Source organism: Apteryx rowi, unplaced genomic scaffold (assembly GCF_003343035.1).
Source record: "Apteryx rowi isolate R43461 unplaced genomic scaffold, aptRow1 scaffold_107, whole genome shotgun sequence".
Classification (NCBI taxonomy): Eukaryota; Metazoa; Chordata; class Aves; order Apterygiformes; family Apterygidae; genus Apteryx; species Apteryx rowi.
The window spans coordinates 2,111,396-2,134,185 of record NW_020447275.1 but is presented as its reverse complement, the minus strand read 5'-3'; the positions used below and the strand labels follow the sequence as shown (position 1 = coordinate 2,134,185).

At 34.9% G+C, this 22,790-nt stretch overlaps 1 protein-coding gene across 1 annotated transcript in view; it reads right to left on the bottom strand.

Annotated features, from left to right (window-relative positions):
• The window catches only part of PDE3B (phosphodiesterase 3B), a 94,703-nt gene that overhangs the window by 7,042 nt on the left and 64,871 nt on the right, over positions 1–22,790 (bottom strand). The window contains exons 3-11 of the mRNA XM_026070328.1: positions 22,024–22,272; positions 18,791–18,933; positions 15,008–15,114; positions 12,538–12,748; positions 11,935–12,008; positions 11,351–11,454; positions 10,477–10,608; positions 8,192–8,303; positions 5,260–5,373 (exon numbers count right to left, since the gene is read on the bottom strand). Coding sequence (XP_025926113.1) covers positions 5,260–5,373; positions 8,192–8,303; positions 10,477–10,608; positions 11,351–11,454; positions 11,935–12,008; positions 12,538–12,748; positions 15,008–15,114; positions 18,791–18,933; positions 22,024–22,272 — 1,246 coding nt within the window. The remainder of the gene's footprint in view (positions 1–5,259; positions 5,374–8,191; positions 8,304–10,476; positions 10,609–11,350; positions 11,455–11,934; positions 12,009–12,537; positions 12,749–15,007; positions 15,115–18,790; positions 18,934–22,023; positions 22,273–22,790) is intronic.

The window sequence follows — 22,790 nt, the reverse complement described above, 5'->3', positions numbered from 1 at the left end:
GGAGTTTAATTCTCAGGGCATAATGTTATTAAGCCAGCTAACTCAAGGACTGCTATCAAGACCAAGTTTGCAATTGCCAGATCAAAAGATACTACACACTTTTTTCAACAACAAAAAGGCTACCAAATATTTATTCATTTAAGAGGAGTACGGCAACCCTACGGTAGAAACTTCTACATAAGAAACACGTTAACACAGAATAAAAATTATTTATGGAAGGAGCTTACAGTCTTTTAATAAGTACCTTTAATAAAGAGTACATCATCTCTTGTATGTTCTGGGAAGAGCTTCTGTGGTAGGAGGTCAAAGAACAGACAACTGCAACATCCACATCCACCTTTACAGCGGATAGGAAGAGATCCCCAAAGACCCCAGATGACAAAAAACAGTGTCTTTTAAAAGAAAAACCTCCTTGATTTGGAGCCAGCCTTCTTAAATCTTGGGATCTGACTCATGAATGCTGAATTTTTGGGTGACAATACTCAAACTATAATCTTGTGACCACTATCATACAAGTCTAACTGCTTTTCATACATAAATAGTGAAAACAAATCTAAGATAAATAAAAAACCTAAATACACAGTCTAGAGCTTATGTACAAAAATTACACTCAAAAACCTATTACAACACATGAAAAAAATTACTTTTTAAATTGCAATATGAGATGCAAATAAAGCAGTACTACACTAACACGAGTCCTATCCATCTGCTGAATATATATCTACAATTATTAAGAGTTTCAGATTCCGGTCCCAACTCAGCAAGTTGCTGACAACACATCTAAAGAAATTGTCTTCTAGGACAAAATATCAAATTTGTTTTGTCAAAATTTCATGCCTAGAGAACAAAGCAAGAAAACAAAACTGCTATTTGAATGGATTTCTTCAATGATTTCTAAATACTATGTGTTTTGACAACCATTAACACCAATTCCTGAAAAGATAAAAATTAAAAATTGGAGAGGAATGAAGGAGAGGAACAAGGTGAACGAAAGTTACTAATATGGAAAAGAAACTTTTTGAAGTGAAGTCATCTGAAGTATATTTTTTAATGAATAGGTCATTAACTACAATCATTTAAAAACACTAAAATATTATTTTGATACTTTTTTCCAATAATCTTAAAAAGAACTCACATTATACTGAATATAACTCTCTCTCCTTTGGAACTTAGCATACTTTTTAGCAGCATAATAATTGTATGAATGCACACTGCATAGTAAATAAGAATATTGCTGATATTTCCTCTTTTAAAACTGTTTAAATGGTTTTACTTTTCATTTCTAATAATTTTTCATATATTGACATCAAGTTACTGCTGTTGTCACTTTTTTTTTTTTTGATCATATATTCAGTGTGCTTACATCAGCATGCAAAAAGCAGTGTTGTTGATTAGGTGCCTTTGAAAATATAAAGTATCAAAACTACTACAACTGATACAAACTTTGCAACCCTGGACTAGACAGAAGGGGTGAGATATCTAGCACCAAGGAGAAAAAGATTCAGCAATGAAGAAGGGAAAAGTCAACAGACTTAAGATTCGACAAATGATCTTGTGACTCCAGTGATACTGAAACCAGGATCACCAATATAAATTCTAACAGCTAAAAGGATAAGATATAAATTCTGGTTGTTTCCTTTGAAAACTACTCTTCTGAAGGATCAAAGAGCAATCTGATAAGTCTCCTAGTCAACTAACTGCCAGTTTTTTCCATAATACCTTACTCACCTAAGAGGGGTTGACACCACTGCTAAAATCTTATAGGAAGTTCTTGGTGAAGTAGAAAGATCAAATGAAAGGATTGTACATCTAGAGGTCCTGGTTGCTAGTGAAATTATGGCATTTTTGACATGATGGTCTTTCTACACATCTTGATAACTGACAGGTTTAAAAAAAGTCTTCCTCTTAAACAGCTGAAATCACACTGGCTAGAGTGACCTCTATAAAGCTGAACTCTGGACCAACATGTTCAACCGTAGTTTCAGGATGAGCTATCGTTCTCTTCTTCTCTGGCATGAGAAAATCCACCGTAAAATCCCTTGCACCCATACTACATTGGAAACATCTCTACAGTGGGCCAATAGCTCCCAATAAAAACTTGTTTGGCCAGACTCTTGTGAGAAGATTCCTTGAAAAGAAAACCAAGGGAGGGAGTGAGGGCAGACAGGGAAGAGGAAGGATCACAGTACAGTGGAGAAGCAAGCTGGTCTCCAGTCTGACACCTAAGTATTTTGTTTTTACCATCCTGTGTATCTGACTGCAAAGTAGAGGACACAAAAGAGAAGACAGAGGAAGTGGAATAGGGAGCAGAGTAGATCATGGTGCTTGGCATTCCTTCAGGACCGCTGCTTGAAGAATACTTGCTAATTGGAGGATATAGAGTTGAATGACATTCTTCAGTATGCATGGCATCTAAAAGTAACTGAGAAGGATAAAGGGTGCTGCCTTTGGCCATTGTAAAAAGACCTTAGAATTGAAGAAATTCCTCCTAACATGCAGAGATGAAAAATGATGAAGAATCAAAGAATTACCTGCCAGCATTTAAATCAATGTAGGATATCCACAGACCAAGGATTGAGCAGAAGAGGCTCAAAGAGCCTTAAAGAGACTTGTATGTCATTTGACATGCCTGAGTTGTGCAGCAAGGATGACATACGTTAAGACACTGAGGCTTTATGCTGTATCCGAAAAACAAATCCTGAGCATGCCTTACATATCAAAGCACATATTAAAAGTTCCACCTACTATAAGAGAAGAGACTTGAGCAACAAATTTAGTAGATTCCAGAATGACTTCATTTATGGGCCATGATACCAAAGGCAGGGGTGGCATGCAGAAGATGTCAACCAATAGATACTCACATACAATTTCCTCACCCAAGAAGCATACAAAGATATTATTACCCACTTCAGCAGTTCCCGAAGCGACTGCTGATCATCATAATAAACTGAGGCAAACTTTTCTGCCATCTAGAATGATCAGGACTTTTCCACAGCAGAACAGTCCTAGTCATAGTAAGAGTTGCATAGTAAGGGCCAGAACAGCTTATCTCTTCTGTAAAGGGTTACTGAATATTAGTTGTTGGGGAACAAGAATCATCCAAAATTGACATCTGTAGAATGAGAAGATAAAAAGCAGTAAGTGAGATCAGAGATTAAGACAATTCTGCCACATAATAATTCCAAAGCTAATGTGATATATTGCATGTCCCCGTAAGAGTGCTGTATCCACACTTATTGCCCTCATCTGAGGGGAGAGGGAAAAAGAGATTTGCTTTGGTACTTGAAACCATATGGTGCCTTAGAAACCATAAAAAACAGGAACTCCTCTCTTTGCAGCTACAGTTCACTTGTGCTGAAGAAGTCTGGTTCAGAGAAATGTTTCAGTAAGCACGGAAGGCAATCTAGTGGAACAAGGCAACACTGTTTGGCCATCCAGTCTGTCTCTCTTGATATCTGATTGCAGTTGCTGTCATTAAGATAAGAAAGCAACCATAATAATCTAAGCTTTTAATTATTAAAATGTACTGGTATGTATTCCAGGGGAGGGAATGCAGAGAAGGAGGGAGACCGGCGAAAAGATGTGTCTCAGAGTCCAAACTACAGATTTTAGAAAATCCACAGAGATACCAATGGTTACTGATTACCTTTAATGTCTCTGTCACTTCTTCTTAGCAACATGACAGTAAGGGGAAAGCAAAAGTCCTCCAGCTGTTATGAAGACTTGGAATTTCATTCCCTTCTTAAAATGACAGCACCAAAAGAACATGTTACAGTTTTGCCCTGACCTCAACAAGACTGAGAAAGGATGAATCAGTGTCTTCCTTAGTATTTCTATAACCTGCCATTTCTTGAAATTGCAGACCTATAAACAAAGCTCAGTGGACAATACTGCAAAAGGAACTGACTCCGTTAGTTGAAAATATTTGCATGATAAGGAGAGCCACAGTGGTGTTCTCCTCTTTTCTCTGGGCAGAGTCACCACTTTTTTTAATAAAATGCAATAGTATGTATTTCATCACTGCTTAATAAAAAGGGGCTCTTTTGCCTTACTAGATCAAATGAGGATTAAAAATCATACCAACTTTGACACTGAAAAAGCTTCAAAGCAGTAAGACTATAATTTCATATTTTTAATTTTACTTTTTAGAGAGGGAAGAAGGAAAAAAAAAGGAATTTTTAACATTTTTAATTCCTCCAATAAGTCTCCAGCCCCAACCCTCTTAACTCTCATAGGAAGAAAATGCAATAGGCTATAATCAGTGAATGCGGACAAATTTGGAGGAAAAGAAAAAGGCGGTAGCAGAGGTGGAAAGAAATTAGGAAAAAATATATTAAGGAAGAAATAACATATATGGTATGATATACTCTACAGTTCCCAAATTACTTCAAAAAATTACAGCCTTCTAAAAGCCCCATGACTTGCATCTTGTCTTTCTTACTGCATAGATGAAACAATGTCAGAGTTCTTCAGGAGTGCTGAATTTCCTCCACTTTTTTTTTAATATACATGTATTTTAGCATAAAAGTTTATATTTAGAAGTGTATTTTATATATATAATATATTCATATATACACACACACATATGAATATATATTATATATGTAAAAACCACAGAGAGTTAATTCCATAAAGTCACAGACAACACAAAAGTAAACTTATTCAGAACTAATGTCATTCAAATTTTGAATTTAAGTAGTCTTTATTTCTTTTTTAGGGATTATATTTTTCAGTTGTTATTGCTAGAGTAGTTACATCAATACCTGAATGTCTACATGTGATTTCTAATATAGGATTCTCAGATACTCATTTTTACACTAAAACCATCAAGCCGAAATTGAATTAAGTGAAATACTTTGCTTTGGTATTTTTACTTTGGGTGATTTAATTTCCTAATAAAATTAAGAAATATTAGTCTAATGTATTTCAAATGCTGAAAATATGCTGACTGTAGCAGTATACAGAGGTTCCACTCAGCAAAGAAAACTTAATTGAAACAATATCCCTGGCTAATAAACCAAGCACTACCACAATTATTCATCCAATAATTATTCTAAAGCCAACTGCATGATACTTATGAATGGTATGTACTAACACTGTCTTATCTCTAACTGCCTTATTTTAAAATATTAAAAATATTTGAGTGATAAGAATAATGGGAGTTTTTTTCCTGAGTAATTTTCAATCCATTCATTTTACCTATTGTAGTTTCATTAAAACATTCTTACAAGAAAAAGAATAACCTATGTGGATACATACCCATATCACTTTCCATTATATGCTCATTATGAATTTGCTGAAATCCAGGAATAGGCCGTGTTGTTAGATACCATACTGCATGAAGAACATCTGTGGCATGTATACGATTGTGATCTGAAAATAATCAAAATATTAGATGAGCTACTTTCTTTACACTCTTTTGCCCCAGACTTTGTGTTTAAATTCCTTAATAAATTCCATACTAAATTAAAAAAAAAATTCCTAAAAAAAACTTTTACTTGTAATATTTTTCAAATTTGGCCCAAACATGATACTTCAGATTTGCCTTTTGCTTCTCATGAAGTTTTATTTGAGATGACATAATTCTTATTCTTTCCTTTTTCCTACTTGTTTTGTAAAACTTACCAAGAACAATGTAAAGTCTTTCCACAAGGAAACGTCATCTAACACACATGTATATTAACTGTCTATGTATCTTTTAAAACAAGAAAGTTAACTTTAAAATGTAGTAATACATAAAATATCAAAACAATGGTCTATGTTTAACTTATATTAATGGTGTGGAGAAACAGGACCAGAAAAATGAAGCAAAAGACAGAAACAATAGAACTAACGCATCAGAATGGGCTTGTGGTTTACACTGTACTTCATGTGAAGTTAACTTTATTCATCTAAAAATCACGCCTATTGCTCTAATTTTTTAACATGTAATTATCTGTTTTTGAGTGCTCTATTTCTGTAGAAATATCAGGGCAATAAATAGTATAGAAAAGTCAGTAAAATGATTAATAAGTTATTTCCAAATTAGTAAGAATTCCAAGTTAATTGAACTTGTCCATATATAATCCAAAGAGTTAAAATAAAAAATATTATATTTCTAATAGGATCTCATGGAATACTGTCAACTTTTTTCTTTAGAAACAAAATAAACTTTTGTGAGACATAAGCATGAATACAGAAACTAAAGTCCATATGAAACAGTAAAAATTTAGTGTGAAAAAATGCATGTTTGTGCCATACAAGAATGACCAGTCTCATTAGGACTTAACATATTAAAAGTTATTTGGAATGAGACATAAGGTTGGGAAGACCAAAGCATCCCAGAGACAATAAGTTTAATCATTTGTCAAGTATACATAGGACAATTCTTTACTTTTATGAAGTCTTCTCGTGTCCTGAGAAACTCATTAATGAAGTGGTTACAGTTAAAACTAGTTTGCTTTCTTTGTCAGCATATTTGAATATGGGTGGATTGGGAGAGAATGCTTTCATGAATAAATTCCACACAAGTCTGCCCAAATTTTTTCTTTCTTTGCTTGTTTTTAATGTAGGCCAACCATTCATATATGTTGAGTTTTCAGTATGTGTAGGATCCAACCTTCAAAACCTTGTGTGTTGCTAGTGGGTGAAAAAATTCTGATATTTGGGCAAATTAAGCAATTATCCATACCAGAAACAAAAGGAAGATATGTGCATGAGGGAGGGAGGAAGGGAGGGGATTTTTTGTTTTCTGTTTGTTGTCTTATTACTGGGTTCCAAAAAAGGAAAATAGTAACGGGTTGAAAATACGACATCAGCTACTACAGGTTTACCCCAAGGAGAATTCTGAGTCTGTAAGGCCCTTCCCAGGATGATGGTCTTGACTTGCACAGAATGGGAATTTCATGTCTCTTCTGAAAAAGCTTTGAATGGGAACCTTTACAAGTGAGAGGTATTTACTTGTGGAGGTCCTCCACAAACAGATAAGTGGGGTGTGGAAGAAAGTTTATCCACCTGTGAAACAGCTAGAAAAAAAGAATTTAATTGATAGGATGAATGGTAAATATATTTTGAAAGACAGAAGTAAAATCCAAAAGATCTTACTAATTTGGAACAGTAATCCAAATTCAACTAGAGGACAGTCAGTAAAGACAGCAGAAAAGTGCTGCACTTGGGGACATCAAACAAATGAATACAAAATGGATAATAACTGCCCAAGAAACGGTATGCTGCAGAAAGGATTAGGGAGATGGATCACAGAATGACTATAAAACTACGCATGCTATTAAACGATGTGTCAAGTGTGCAAACCTGGAAGTAATTATTCTGGCATTTTTGGATATGGTAAAGCCAGAGAAGACCTAGAAACATGGTAGGTATAAAACACAAGTACTTAGGAAGGAAAAATTAAAAGAATTGATTTTGTCTAGAAAGAGGGACTTTGCAAAAACATAATAAAACTTCAAAATAGAAGAAAATTCATTAAAAAAGTTTGGACAACTGTTCCATCCACCACAGAAGATGAAAAGAAAAAATCTAAAAGGGCAAATATTCTATAAGGGAGACTTGGATTAAATATAATGGAAAAAATGAATTTAAATTGGTAATAGAGGCTATATCACTGACTGTTTTCAAGAAACAAGCTTGATAAATATCAAACATCTGCTAGGCATACTTCATCAGACCTGAAAGTCAGGAATGAATTAAGTGACCTTTTAAATCAGTGATGGTGAGCCACTAGCATTGCGAGTGATCTGGCACCTACGGGAATCTGGGTTGGCACAAACATTTGAGTTACCTTTTTTTAATATATATATATATATATATATATATATATATATAAATTTGGCAGACCTAAACAGAAAGATGAATTATTACTGCCAAAATTCTTATTTTCCTATTATTGTATCAGAGACCTAATCCAAAATTCTGTTAAATCAACAAATATTCTCCCATTGACTTCAGTAAGTTTGATTTAACTATGCATTCAAATTCTGTAAGATTATATTGAACCTATACATAAACAAAGTTTTTGAGTCCACCAATTTTTCTGCAGTACATCAAATCTTCTCAAAATCTTGACAAATATATGAATTTAAAATATATTAAGCGTGGACATCATCTACATCTGTGTTAAACATTAAACTAAAACACATACTAAAGGGCAGATACTAGTATAAAAGAAAAACACATTTAATTGGACATTACTTACAGGGAATATCTCGGTAGCCATTTTCAAGTGCACAGAAGTAATTCATGAATTCTTGAGTTGGGATTTTGAAAATTTCAAACAAACCAGTATCTTGAAACAAGGTATAAGTTACCTAAATACATATTAAAATGAACTTTAGTCTGAAAAGTCACAACATCTAAGCCTATTCTGCTTTTCAACTTTAAAAATATTCCTGTTTTTTTAATTTTGCCTGCTGATAGAGCTGGAAATTACTGAAATTCCATTAAAGATTATTTGAAACCTAACGTCATACATATATAAGCTTAAATTTTTCATGTTAAAAACATCATTATTTTGTAATATTCTCTCAAATACATAATAATAAAGTTTTTATTTCTCTACTGATAAATCCTACGTGCAACTGATTACTTTTAATAATAATCTCCAAAGCTTTTTCGTCATATGTTAGAGAACTCATGCTTTGTTCCATTATTGACCTAAAAAGAAATCTAAATTCTTATTTATATTATTCAAAATTCAGATTACCTTACTACAGAAACCAATCAATGAAAAATGAATTTTCTGTCTATTTTTCAGACTTTGGCAAAGAAATACCATATTTTATTCATTATTACTTATCTTAGTCTTTAAAAATAAGCTAGCTGGCAAATCATATTTTTAAAAATGCACTCAGACCACACACATGTGCATATACTGTTCAAATGTATTTTGGTTTACAAGTAGAACTTAGTGACTGCAAAAAACCGAGGGGAAAAAAAAGAGAGACTGCAAAAATTAAGAAAGTCTTTCAAAACAAGACACCGCTTCTCATTCTGTCACCTCTTTCTCACACACTTGATAGAAAGAATACATTCTGAAGTACAGGAAGTCTCAAAGGTTCATGAGAGCAAAATGAAGGGACATTTCTCCTTCCACCTGTCCCGGCTGCTCCCCTTACACGATTTGAGAACCAGAAATAAAAATGTTCCCTTCTGAGTCCATACATTTGGTAATGGTAAAACACGCTTTTTCTTCAGCTATTAACTGAGATATGTATCAGATGCCTTAAACATAATAGAAAAGGACAGGGGTAGGAAGAGGAGAACAGGTAATGCATATACACGCAATATTAGGAAGAATTGTTCTGGCAGAGATAAGTAGAAACCTGCACATGTAGGTACTTAGAGGCTTGCACTATCCCCTAGATTGCACACATACTAAATGCAAGCTAATATAGGTCATAGAGCTACTGCAAAAACACCTCAAAAATGGATTGGGGCATCCTAAACTGCACTAATAGCAGTCAGCAACTGAGGTGACAAAAGACCTGGAATGAACAGACAAGATTTACTTAGGAATCAAAGAGCTGTGAAAAACACTTAAAATACTGCCAACCTTTGGGCAAACAAGACTAACTGAAGATTTAAAACAATACCCAGAATATCTTGCATTACGGGTGAGGAGTGGGTGGGAACCAAACAGTGTCTAATGACAAAAGTGGAATTATCCCCACTGCTTTTTCTTCTCTTCAGTAGAGGTGCAGGTCTACACTCTACCCTGCACCTGAGTGCTTCTAACCTTTTCTCTTGACTGCAACTGCTTGCTCTTCTCACTTCCCTTGAACTGGCAGCAACGTGTTCTAATTCAGGACAGAAAACTACATTACTAGCAAGAAAAAATATTTTGTGGTGAGATCAGAACCAAATCCAACTCATGCTATAGACCTATGATTGCTAGATCCAGTGTAAGGAAAGAGGCAGAAACTTCCCAATGACATTGATGGATGGGAGAAGCTGGGGGAGAGCAAACAGGATCACCAAAGAGAGCTTTGTAGTAGGTCAGAAAGAGATAAAAGGGATACTACATGCAGAAAGCAGCATGGGAAAAAAATCCCATTGTTTATAGGATCAAGAGGCAAAAGGCTGCCTGAAAGATCACTTCTCTTCCCCCACAGGTGTAGCTCTGGTAGAAATATTTTACTGAAATAAAGAAAAAAGAAATGGCTGATAAACCAGGTAGCAATTCTGAAAGCAGGAGACAACTTTTCATAGGAAATGGAACATTATTACAAAACCTATTCCAATAAGAATGAGTAACCTACTTGACATTGAGAATAAAATGCAGAAGATTTAGTGCAAGTTATCTATAAACAAAACACTTTTCATGGTTTACAGTGAGATGGAGTACATGAGAAATGATATTTCTACTTTTCAAGCTAGCATTAATATAGACTTGACTGCAAAACTTCTCTAGAGTTTAAATAAAATATATAAGCATGACAGCTTTATACACCCTCCCTCATACAATAAAGGACGAAGACAAACCTGGCTAAGGATCCTTCCAGACTGGTCTCCCAATTTTTGCACAAGGTCAAAAATTTGGAAATTCCAATTGTTCATCTTCTCCATTAGTGAATCATGTTCTATTAACATTTCTAATGAAGGACCCCGCTCCATCTGCATGAGAGTAAGACACTTCAATATCTCTAAAGTAAGAGTGAAGACTAATCTCTGAACTACATTGGCCAAAAAAAACCTATGAAAATGATAAAGCGTTATTGCTGCTGTAACTGTGGCTATAAGAAAATCCTAAATCAGTGTTACAAGTAGCACAGTTAAAAGCTTGACTTCTCACACTCTTGGGCAGCAGATTCCAAGACTTCTGCAGATGGTGCTAAATTTTCACTCTTTTTTTAAACAAACTAAGTTAATAAAGCAAAGCAAAATTTTGTGCAAGCTAACAAAACTTATTTACCGCACTTTGACAGTTCATTAGTTGAAAAGTGATGTCTAAACCCAAAATGTTAGTATAGCTTATTACACAGTTTGTCTTCCCCCACTTTTAACATAGTGCATTGTATGAACATTCAGTTGACAGTCTCACTGAATCTGCCACATTTTTTGGTAAACTTCCAAGAGAAAATAATCAGTGTTTGAGCATACTTATGTACATTAAATGTAAACAAATTAATTTTGCTTAACAAAAATTTAATACAAATCATCTTTTCACTTGCTAGTGAAATTTATGCAAAGTAGAAGTACACAATTATTAAATGAAATTTTGAATTCTAACAATGCACCATTTTCTTTCAGACATTACAATTCTCAGCAATGCAGGGACCTCTTTACAGTATATTAGAAATGATAAAGAAATACTGTATTAAGATTACTGCAAATATTTTTGCAATTACATGCTTACAAGTTGATTATTTGGTGTTTGATGAATCTTTTCCTTCCTTTCATCTTCTTTCCTCTCTGTATGGTGGAAAGATTCTTTTGAAATACGAGTGCTTCCAATTTCACCTTAAAGAAAATATGTACATAAACACTATCAATAATTTGTAAATTACTGCTGTGCAACAATTCTTAAACTGAATATAACAGATTAATAGCTTGTTTCAAAACCATTTTTACTTAAGAACTTAACAACAAAAGGTTGTAAGGAAAAATCTGTTAGACAAAAATCTATTTAAAGTTTTAGAAAAGCTAGAAACATCACTAGTACTTATTGTTTCAGTGTTTAGTTTAACAGAGGTGGTAGAGAACTTGTGTGATATATGAAGTACAGGACTATAAAACTGTGAGTGGGAGACTATTATAAAATTCTATTTCTGAAACAGGCAATATTTCAGATCATTTCACTTATTCTAAATGGCAATCTGTAAGATCAAATATATGTATATAAATTACTTCAAAATATAAAAAAATGTAGAAATACAAAAATGTTAATTTAATTGGTTATTAAGAAAACATAGCAAGCATTTGCATATTTAGAAATCCTACCTGATTTTCTGCCTTTGTATTCTGCAGATTCTGATTCTGGTGTTGGAACAGGCTTGAGTATCTGACGTCCACAGCTTACAGAATACATGGAAAATAATTAAAACATTCAGTAATTTTCTTCTTTTGCTACCACTGTAGTGCATTGAAAAATATCTGCAAATTTCTCTAAGTTATGCTTTTTAAGGTTCTTCCACCAAGTGACCTTGATATTTTCTCATGAACTATGCACATACGGTTTTAGTCTGAGCTTAGAAAACAATCACCCATCACTTCCCCCAGACTCACTGCCATGAATTAATGCAGTAGAGGTAATTAATTAATAAGTTTTTAAATAGAAAGAATTAAATTCCTAAGTAGGAAGTCCTCCTCCTCTACGATCTAGAAAATCTTGCTACCCCACAATTACTGTTGCATTTCATATCAAGGTTGAACTATTTCAAAGCAATGGCATACATAAAGCATCCTGCCCCTGGATAAAATAGTTACAGATTAGTAGGAGATGACATCCCTTATTTTCAATACTATTAGATAAAGGTGTTGTTACATATTTTCATTTGAAACATATATGAAGTTACTAAACTTCTACCTGAAGCTTTACAGTACCTGTTACACACATAACCTGCGGGTATTTTAACTTGCTGCTGAAAATCTGGAGAATTAAATGTGTATCCCAGAGACTTGTGTATATTAATGCTTGGTTTTGTAAGAAAATCAGCGGTATCAGGAAATTCTACAGGTGACCAACTGACAAGGGACCCACTGGAGACAGATCCATGACCAGGTGAACCCACAGGATTCAGGCCAGGAGAAGCACCTTCCAAAACAAACATTACATTTGGTTCAGATTACATTAAGAACTTTATATATTGATAAGCCAATGTGCAAGTTTTCAAAATACTGTGTATATCATGCTGTTAAACATTAAGTAGCAAGACCGATTCCAAGTTTTGAGATCTACAAATATGAAGCACAAGATAGGCTACACATCTGAATGGCAGACTATGTAGTATGTTATAACATCTGGCTTTCAAGTTTTTTTGTTTGTTTTTTTAACTTTGGCAAAGTTTAACCACTTAAGCTGAAACTTCCCATATTCTTTGTCTGATTCAGGATTTTTGTTTTCAGAAAATTTCATCAAAAATAATTTAGTATTGATAACTAACTTAAAGAAAAATATTTTACCTCATTGCTCTGCAATTGAAGAAAAATATGCTTGGTGCAATAAAAAAAAATTAAAAGAGAAAAACCAAAATGTTGTAACCATATTTTTGAAGCAAGGGATTAAAATTGGCAGTTACTGGCCTTTCTGACAGTGATGTGCCTTTTGTTATTGTTGTGATAATGTGCCCAAATCTGCCTAACAAGTCATTAAAAAACCCAAAGTTCGCTCAGGGTCAGTCAAGATAAGAAATCACACCTCCTTCCCACTTAGATCCCTGAAATTCCCTATCCCTGTTCAAACAGTAAGCTAGTGTTCACTTCAAGCTTGTATCTGTGACATATAGGAAAGCAAGCTCGTAAATCTGCACTTTGGCTAGTACAAATCTGACATTAATTTACAACAAAATTATAAGTTAAGCCACAAGATTTTTTTCCCCTCTGTGAAAATACACAGAAGATAGGTTATCTTGGAGTGTCCAAGGGAAGTTATATCCATTGTAAACATACTTTTATCAAACAGAACATGCCCTTTCTCAAAGGCTTAAAGAGCAACATAATGAGGTATTTTATTGACATCCCATAAGTGAATCCATAGTTCTGCTGCAAACTATGAAACAAAAATTCCATCATAAGTTTTGTGATTTTACAGTGCATGATAACACATAGCATGAGCACTGATTGCACTTAATTCCTTAAATAAGGAATGCACAGGTTATACTCTTCAAACAGCGCCACAAATTGATACTTAGATCTCACAAACCTTAGAGTAGGAACTCATAAGGTTTTGTTACTGTCAAATACAAGATTTGGGGAAGTCCACATTGTTAGATGCAGAGAAAAGTTTCAGAGAGTAAATCTCACTCCACTGCTGCAAAAAAAGGTCTGGCAAGTTGAGAGGCAATCTGTAAACTCTCTTCCAGAGCTAAAACAGATTAATATTCCAGCATTAGGTATTAATTTTATTCCCTTTGTGCGCACACATTCAACAGTATTTTCCATAAGATTCTTATCTCTTTCAGTGCATGTAATGAACCTGATTTAGAGATGCATCAGCATTAGATGCCAAAGAAAACCTGCCTATGAAAGTTTCATCCGTTTCAGAGTCTGGCAGATGTATTATGGTCAAGGCAGAAAACTGCAGAAAGCAGAAGGCAGCCCAGACTTTCATGAAGGTGGATCATGAGTGTGAAACAACATATCTACATGCAACAAACTGAAAGATCTGACCTGACTTCGCATGTTCCTTGGTATTTAGAAGAATGAAATAAAATATCAGTAAGTAATCCAGAGAAATTTTTTAAATTATGCTAAAATGGATAGGCAGAACTGTCAGAAAAAGGTCAGTTTGCACGTTTTCACTTAATATGGAAAAACAGACCAATCATAACCTCTGAAAACTGATATACACATTATATCAGCATTTCTATTACAATCTCTACTATCTTATAACACCAACAATGTAAGAATAAAATTTACTCCAACTCCTTCTCCCAAAATTTTATTAAATATTTATCTCAGGTTTATATCAGATATTTTAGGTGCATCTAAATGACCTGTTCCAATGTAACAGCAGTACTAAAAAGGTCACATATTATGGTAAGTGAACGTTGCAATTTTCAGCAAGTACCAACCACTGAATATAACAATATTTTGCAGATACCCAGGATGAGGAAGATAGTCGAGATTTGTACAAAAGTTGAGAGCGTTAACTATAATTTTGAGTAGTCTTAGAAAATGATTAAAAATAAAACCTTTTAAAAATATATGCTGCATACTGATGTTATATTAGTGTCACATTTATATGAAAGAAATAATTTTAATAAATGATATACTGTAAGCAGTTTGAATTAAATCTTTGTATGTGTCAGTCTTGACATCCTGCCACTAAACTATACAAATTATAACATCTTACCTACTCGTCTGGGACCTATATGATGAGTCAATGTCATAGAAGACGATCTTTGTTTTGGTACTGCCAGTAGGTTTGCACCAAAAGATCCATTTGAATGAGATCCTTGGCTAAAAAATAAAACAATAAGAAATATTTCTTTGTTGTCTTTATTCCATTTTTGTCAAATAAAATACTTGCAAGATAGCTAGATTGTTCCAATACAGTTCCACCACCATTCAAGAAAAGCAGAGCACTACAATGAAGTCAAGTTCAAAATGAGCTAGACAATACATGTTGATTATATGGAATAGAAAGCAACAGAGAGCCCTATGCAGACCTAAAAGACACAATAAAAGTCTTCAGATTACTTGCCATAGTTGTCACTTTCTAAAATGGATTTTACTTTTCCTGAATGTTGCCTAGAAAGCATATAATATTTTTCTGAGTAATTTGAGTAATTGCTTATTTACTAGCTAGACCTTTTCACAAAACATTAATTTCTTCATTGCCAATGTTTTTAAAGGAATGTTACGGAAAGACAAATTTTCAAGATAATGAAGGTAACTAGAATTTGCTGAATTATTCTGTTTAGTATAATTCCTTAAAATTCTACTGCTAAATATTACACAGCATTACATGAATTTATTATTTAGTGATAATATCAAATACTCTAGTATATGTTTTAACAGAACAGACTATTTTCTAACAGATTTGAGAACATTTGAAAGGTTGGTTAAATTGGAAATACCATGACAGTCTTTCATAGCTATGGCTTTCTTTTCAAATCATTTTTTCTTATTTAATCAACCATTTTATTTATTATCTTAAAACTAAAACCATTTTTGATGTTAACAAAGTTATATTGTACTTTAGTAGCTACAGTGTAGCTACCTCAATTGTTAAGTTATGCCATCTGCTGTTGTAGGCATGAAATTGCACTCCAAAATTCCAATTATGTTTTCCTTTTGTAAACAAAAATGTAACATGTAATCGAAAATAACCATATAGATGTACTTGAAAGGGAAAATACTTTATGTAAAAGTAATTATTTTATTTTAGTATGGGAAAAACTGTTTTTATCTGCATAGATTTCACCTTGTTTAATCAGGTTTCAAACAAAAGTCATCAAACCCATAAATACTTGACTTACTATCATTTGCTTAAACACACAAATATTAAAAAATGCTAGCTGAATTTAAATATGTGAGCAAAAGAATAAAGACAGATATATTATTCTGAAGTCTGACGCTGACATGTTAAGCAACTTTGAACAATGTTTGGGTTGACAACTTTGATGAATTGAATCTTTCACTACTTGCACATTGTTTAGCTATCCTAACTTGGATGCACTCGTTTAAAGCACAGAAAAATTCTACACTGGTATTTGTGGTGTAAGATGACTATTAAGCAAGGTCAGTTCACCTCAGACTGGTGTTTGAATGACAAACCAAACCAGGAGTTTGCAGGCAAATAAAAGACAAGCTCTTTAGAGTTGCATCTGAAAACTGCCTGGATAGACAGAAAAACTTTTGGAACATTAAACCAATTTTTGTAGCAATATTTATTTATTATACCAGTATGTGACACCCTATCTTCCTCTACTCAGCTAGGATTCAGTTGAAAACAGTCATTTATGTAAAAAAAACATTGATTTTTGACAAGCTTTCCTCCCAGGGAACAGTTTGCTGTTCTGAGAGTGGAGGTTCCACTCTCCATTTTTACCATCTGCGTGTTCCTCCCTGCTTCTCCTCTGACACTTGTTCGGTCCCTCAGTGAGCCGAATCGGCTCCCTATTGCAGGAAAAACTATGCCTTTTCTTTTGCTGAGTTACTTTCTGACACTTTAAGGGGCTGACTCACAAACCAAAGCCAATGGCACAAAAAGGCCAGCTGTGTATTCTAGCAGAGAAGGACTGCCTCCTCTAGCAGCAGGAACAGCTATGCCAGTTCAGCTATCTCACCTAACCATATTTGTAAGGTAAGTAAATGATCATGGGGGATTTGGGGATGATTAGGATATATTATAGGTAAAAGGGAACTTGAGAAGAACGATCACTGGAAGATGCCAGGGAACTGGGACAGTATAAGAGTTGGCAAGAACCCTGAAGGGAAGCAGGCAAACCATGAGAAAGGGACCAAATATTCTAGGCCTGTAGGGCAGGGGGTTGAGGGAGGTAACAGGACTGGGGCAATGCTGAGACTGAGGAGGGGACATCATGAGGGGTGACAAGGTGCAAGTGCTAGTCACCAGGGTCAAGGGATAATTTAATGATAATGGACTAAGAATGAGGGTGTTTTCTGCACTGCTGCTTTTAATCAGGTATGCTTGAGCAGGTTCTTTGGTCTGTAGAAGCTGCAAGGAAACCCTCCGTCTCTCGCAAACCTACAAAGTGTCTGCACCAGAAGTGCAAAACCTCAAACTGAAGTCCCACAGTTTGCAAGTTAAAAGTCTGTTCTGATTATTTCCACTGGACATAACAGTGGAGACTCTTTCAAACACTGAATAACCAAATCAGCACAAAAATACAACCTTTAAACTACTGTAATAATTGGCAATAAGAATTTGTGATCACATTCAGCCTGATTTCATATGACCAGCAGAATTGTTGCCTATGGATCAGCAGTAGCAGAAGTATAGCAGTCGATGTCAAAATCATCCCAACTAAAAAAATATCCTGCTATTGACATGACAGTGACAGCTATGGAAAATTATCTATAACAATTTAATTTACAACTTAATAGCTCCAATTATATTTTATACATAAGCCACAATTAAGTCTTATTATGTAAAAACTTGAATAGTCTATTTTATTCAAAGGAAAATAATGTCCCTGACAACTGCCAAATTGTTTAAATGATTTGCTTTAAAACTAAATGTAATTGGACACTTGTTGCACATAAACTTTCATCTGCTACTAGTAATTATCAAATATCAGCATAACTCGTATTTTCTAAAAAAAAACAAACACAGTGAAGTTTTAAGAGATATCAGGTATGCAGAAAAAAACGCACAAATTTTTACTGATTAAAACTGCAAAAAAATTTCAAACATATCTTTTGTACTTTTCTTACAAGACATTACACAAAAACATACAAATTTAAATAAAACAGTGTGTGAAGTTTCACTCTGAAAGACAACATTAAACAACAACAAAGTATGTTAATTTTAATCCTAACTCAAGATGTAATCTTAATTATGGAAATAAAAACTTTGTTTACATTGTATTGACTGACAAGAAGAGAGGAGATGACTTTCTTAATCTACCTTACTACCTGCTTGATAACTGTACTAGTAAGTGTTGCAATACACACAATAGTTAGCTACCAAAGGCAAAAAAGTTATATAATTTTTTAATTAGAAAACAAATTATTGGATACCTGGAACTTCAAAAGTGATACATATTTAAATAAAAAGGAGAAGGAAGAGGAAGTCAATAATGGTTTAGAGGTTACATGATTGCAAAACAAACTAATTCATGTTGGACATTTTTCTCATTTCCTACTAAAACTGGTAGGCAGTGCTACTTATTATGAGGGAGCATGCCATTCAACCTCAGAATGACCCGATTTCTAGCTGAGATCAAACACAGCTACAGAAGTATAGTATATTATTAACTTGAAATGTTTTCTAATTTATGCTGGCAGAATTCAGTGACTAAATTCAATGACAAGATTTAATATTAAATACTTTCCCTGCCAAGTTCCAACATTATAGATACAAACATTTTAGAAAGACTACATTTATTATTCTACCATTAAAAAATAGTTAGGTGGTTATCTTCATTAAAACTAGTTAGGTGGTTACCTTGAGGTGTTATATTCCTGATGAGATCTCTTGCTGTTACTCCGTTCCCATCTAGAAGATGGTGATTCTATAGGTGGAATGCCAGAAACTCCTGAAGCTCTTCTCAGCTGTGGTGTTGGCAGGCTACTCCTGCTATTTAGTCCCTGTTGAGTAATTTAATTATGGTTAAAATTTACATAACTGAAAACAGACACTGAAATTTTATTTATTGCTTCTGAAGATAGGATATGATACTATTTATCAACTGCTTACAGTGAAACATGAAGGATGGCATCTCAGGTTGACTCTTAGAGCTCAAGAAAAATAAAAAGCTGTACTTGAAAATATTTTGCTTATTATGATAATTATCAGTTGCACATCTTTTTTTCTTTCCCACATTTAAAATACGTAAAGATACCTGCACTTTGAAATCCACATGGTCCAACTATTGCTCTTCATAGCTTTTAAAAATGGATATCTTTTAGATATGGTCAGTCACTATAGGCTTATGGATCATTTTTCTACTCATCCCAGTCATATGACTCCAGTCATATTTCCAGCATCCAGAAACTTTCCAGCATCTAAGATAGCCTGAGATTTTTATAACTTGGATACTAAATAATGACAGCGCAAGTATTGTGGAACTTGTGGACAAGTCAGCTGCGGTCCTTCAGGGCTGGCTCTGTTTCTCATCAGCCTCACAGCACCTAGCGTGGGGTTCCCAGAGCTCCTCACCACTTCCAAATTGGGAAGCTTTGCAAGTTAGACACGCTGCAGCCCAGACACAGGGAATCATCACTGTACATGAACATGAAGCCCTCCGCAATGTGGGGCAATGGCACTCAAATGGTTCTGTGTGGAAATGACCAACGACTTACTAGCTCTGACTTACTGAACTACCTGCCAAAACGTATAGCTGCATTTAGTAACTAACAGAACTAACAGAATCATTGAACCAAACTGCAAAACTTGCTCTGGCAGTTCTGTATCCATTGCACACACAATTTACACATTGTACTCTAACCAAATTCAAAAAATGTCTTTCTGACTGCATTCAGTCCATGATCCACTTGTTAAGTAATCTCTGGATTTAGCAATCCAATGGCAAAAAAATAGGATTCTTCTTCAGAATATAAATGCATATAATCAGACCTTTCAAAGGAAGAAGTATGCCAGGAAAATGTGTTTAAAACAAAAAACACAAACCATATTTGCAGTGTTGAGTAAGGTTTGCAGGGTCATGAGTGAGGACAGGTGACCCTTGGATACTAGGGCTTCAAAAGGTCTGACAGGAATAATGACATTGCAATTTTAAGCTTCACCAGGTGGTCAAAGATCATACTTAACTCATAGAACTATTACATATTTCAAAAAATGAAAAAACGTTGACACAAAAAAGTACACTCTCTTACCCTGAAAAATCAGATTATTTTGAGTTCTTGATATGGGATGTACCTTGACCTTGTTTGTTTTGCTGCAAAGCTGTAGTCATGGCCAGAAAGGTGGAACTGGACAGGCAGAATAAGAAAACCATATCTGCCACAGAAACATGTGGCACTCCTTATCCAACACTACCAGAAAGGGAAGAAGGAGAGTGTATTCTGTTAAATTACATGAACCAGCTCCAGCAATGCTACACCAATGCAGCAAAAAAAAATCTCCACACAGAAGGCAATGAAGGTGTCAACTAAGCCATGTACTCTTGAAGAGTAATTTGTTACACAGAAATTAAGCAATTAAAATCAAAGATCTGAAATCAGTCAAGTACAAAGCGGTATGCAGGAAGCAGCTTAGTAGGTACCAAAGGCAAGCTGTACCCATAAATTGTTTGACAGAGGTTATTTGGATTGATGCCTTGAGACAACTTCCAGGGAAGGAGAGGAAACAGACAGCTATAAATGTAAAGTTAGACTCCAATTCCTCCAGGCTGGGCATTTAGAAAAGAAAAAAAAAAAAGCTGGATGACTATGCTTCCTGCTGAACTGATTTCTGCAAATATACATGCGAGATTCACCCTCCGTATCACTTCCACAGATTCATCTGTGGATACTGAGCTTTTTCCCCAGAAGCATCTGTCTTGACAATGATGGCCAACAGACATTTCACCCATTGAATCTGGCTCATGAGGCAGTCTTATCTGGCCCCAAAATAGCAACAAGTTGACCAGTTTTGTCCAGCCAGTCAACTGTCTGGAAATGGAAGCAGCTACAGTGCAGTGACTTCCCAATTAGGTGTCTCGCATGCTTGAGAACAGGAACAGACTCCCCTGCTTTGGGTCTTAGCTGGACTTAGCGGGCTCCCTGGGGCTGCAAAGGGAACAGCAAGGACAGACACCTAGGAGCAGCTTCTGTCTCCCCCAGCAGAGAGGGGCAGAGCCAGTGCCTGCCAGTCCCTGTCAGTCCCTGTGACTGTGTGCACCAGTTACCTATTTGTCTGGGTTGCAGTTTCTGTAATGTTTGAGAGCAAGCAGACAGTGCCTAAGCTAATAAGCTTCCTTGAGCGCTAGGAAGGTACAGAGCAGAGATAGCTGCAAAAGCCAGCTTCAAGCTGTCACCACTGCACTACCCTAGAACTAATAAATGCTGACGCACTACAGCTGAGTTTGTATATTTGAATGTTTTTGCACTGCATTCCATATGTCATATAGTAACCACATTCTTGCTCAGTTATTTACCCTAGATAAGGGAGGGGTGACAGTAGATACACACATTGGTCCCATAATGTGATGTGCTGCATAGGCAGAAGACATTATTTTTACTTTTAAATAGCTGACTTGTTTCTTTTTCTGATGGTTAGTTTGATGTTTACAACAGTAAATCGCTTGGGGGATGGGGGGGAGTCAATGAAAAAGCCACACCAACAGTAACTGCTAGACCAAGACTGCAGAAAGATCAAGAGCCCTGGTCCTGCCATACCATGAATATATAACACTGATTTTACACTACTTTTTTGGGTTGTTTGTTTATTGTAATCCTGTGCTTATTTTGAGGAATCTCCTGTTTATTTTTAGAGTGTAGACCAGTGCCCTTCACCTGTCTATCCCTCAAACACTTGAATTTGTAATTTTGGTACCTTATCTACACTTTATTCAGTGTGTTTTCACAGCTTCTTTCTTTTGACCTTAACAGCAGTTCACAGGTATTTAGTAAAGAAACTGCTATCCATACAAAGAACATATTTTCCAGAAGAATTTTCTTTGACAAATTGCTCAAAAATGGCAACACACTTGTAAATTACAATTAGAGTCGTTTGACCTTGAGTAGTTTTCGATCTCCTTTTTCAGCAGGGTCCTCTATTTCAGGACACGGGAAGAAACCAGGAAATGGTGTGAATGGATTAGCCTTTGGCTTGCATGTGCTTGAGAAAGCACCCATCAAACTATTAATGCTTCGAAGGGAAGAAATCACATGTGGTGGAAGGGAGGGGTCAGACAGGAGGTCTGTTAGCATGGTCCGAGCCTCATTTAGCACTGAAAGATCAACTCCGTTTCCACTGCCAGCATTCTAGAATAGATGGAAATATTGCAAACAATTAACATTTTGAAACATTTCACTTATATAAAAGTTTTAAATGAGCATCTTATCCATCATCATCTGAAGAAAAAGTATAGGTACATACTTACTTACATACCATAGAGCAAAACTTTATGTTGAGAATTTTTATAAATAATCCCATCAAAACTAGACCCAAAATTCTACGTATTTTTAAAACTGAGTCTATAAACACAATTGCCACATTTTCTTACTTCAAACCTCTTTTTAGTAATGATTATAGGGTGATTTTTACACAAGTCAGAGATGAGTCACTTCCTTAGATGGGGAAAAAAGAACAGGGCTAATTTCTGGAAATATTTCTTATGCAATAAAAACATATTTCAGAATTCAACACTGTGATAGGTGATAATTTGTTACATCAACTCGTGAAGTGATTTTACCATGAAACTAGGCACTAAGTACGGGCTATCAACTCGTGAAGTGATTTTACCATGAAACTAGGCGCTAAGTACGGGCTATCACCACAA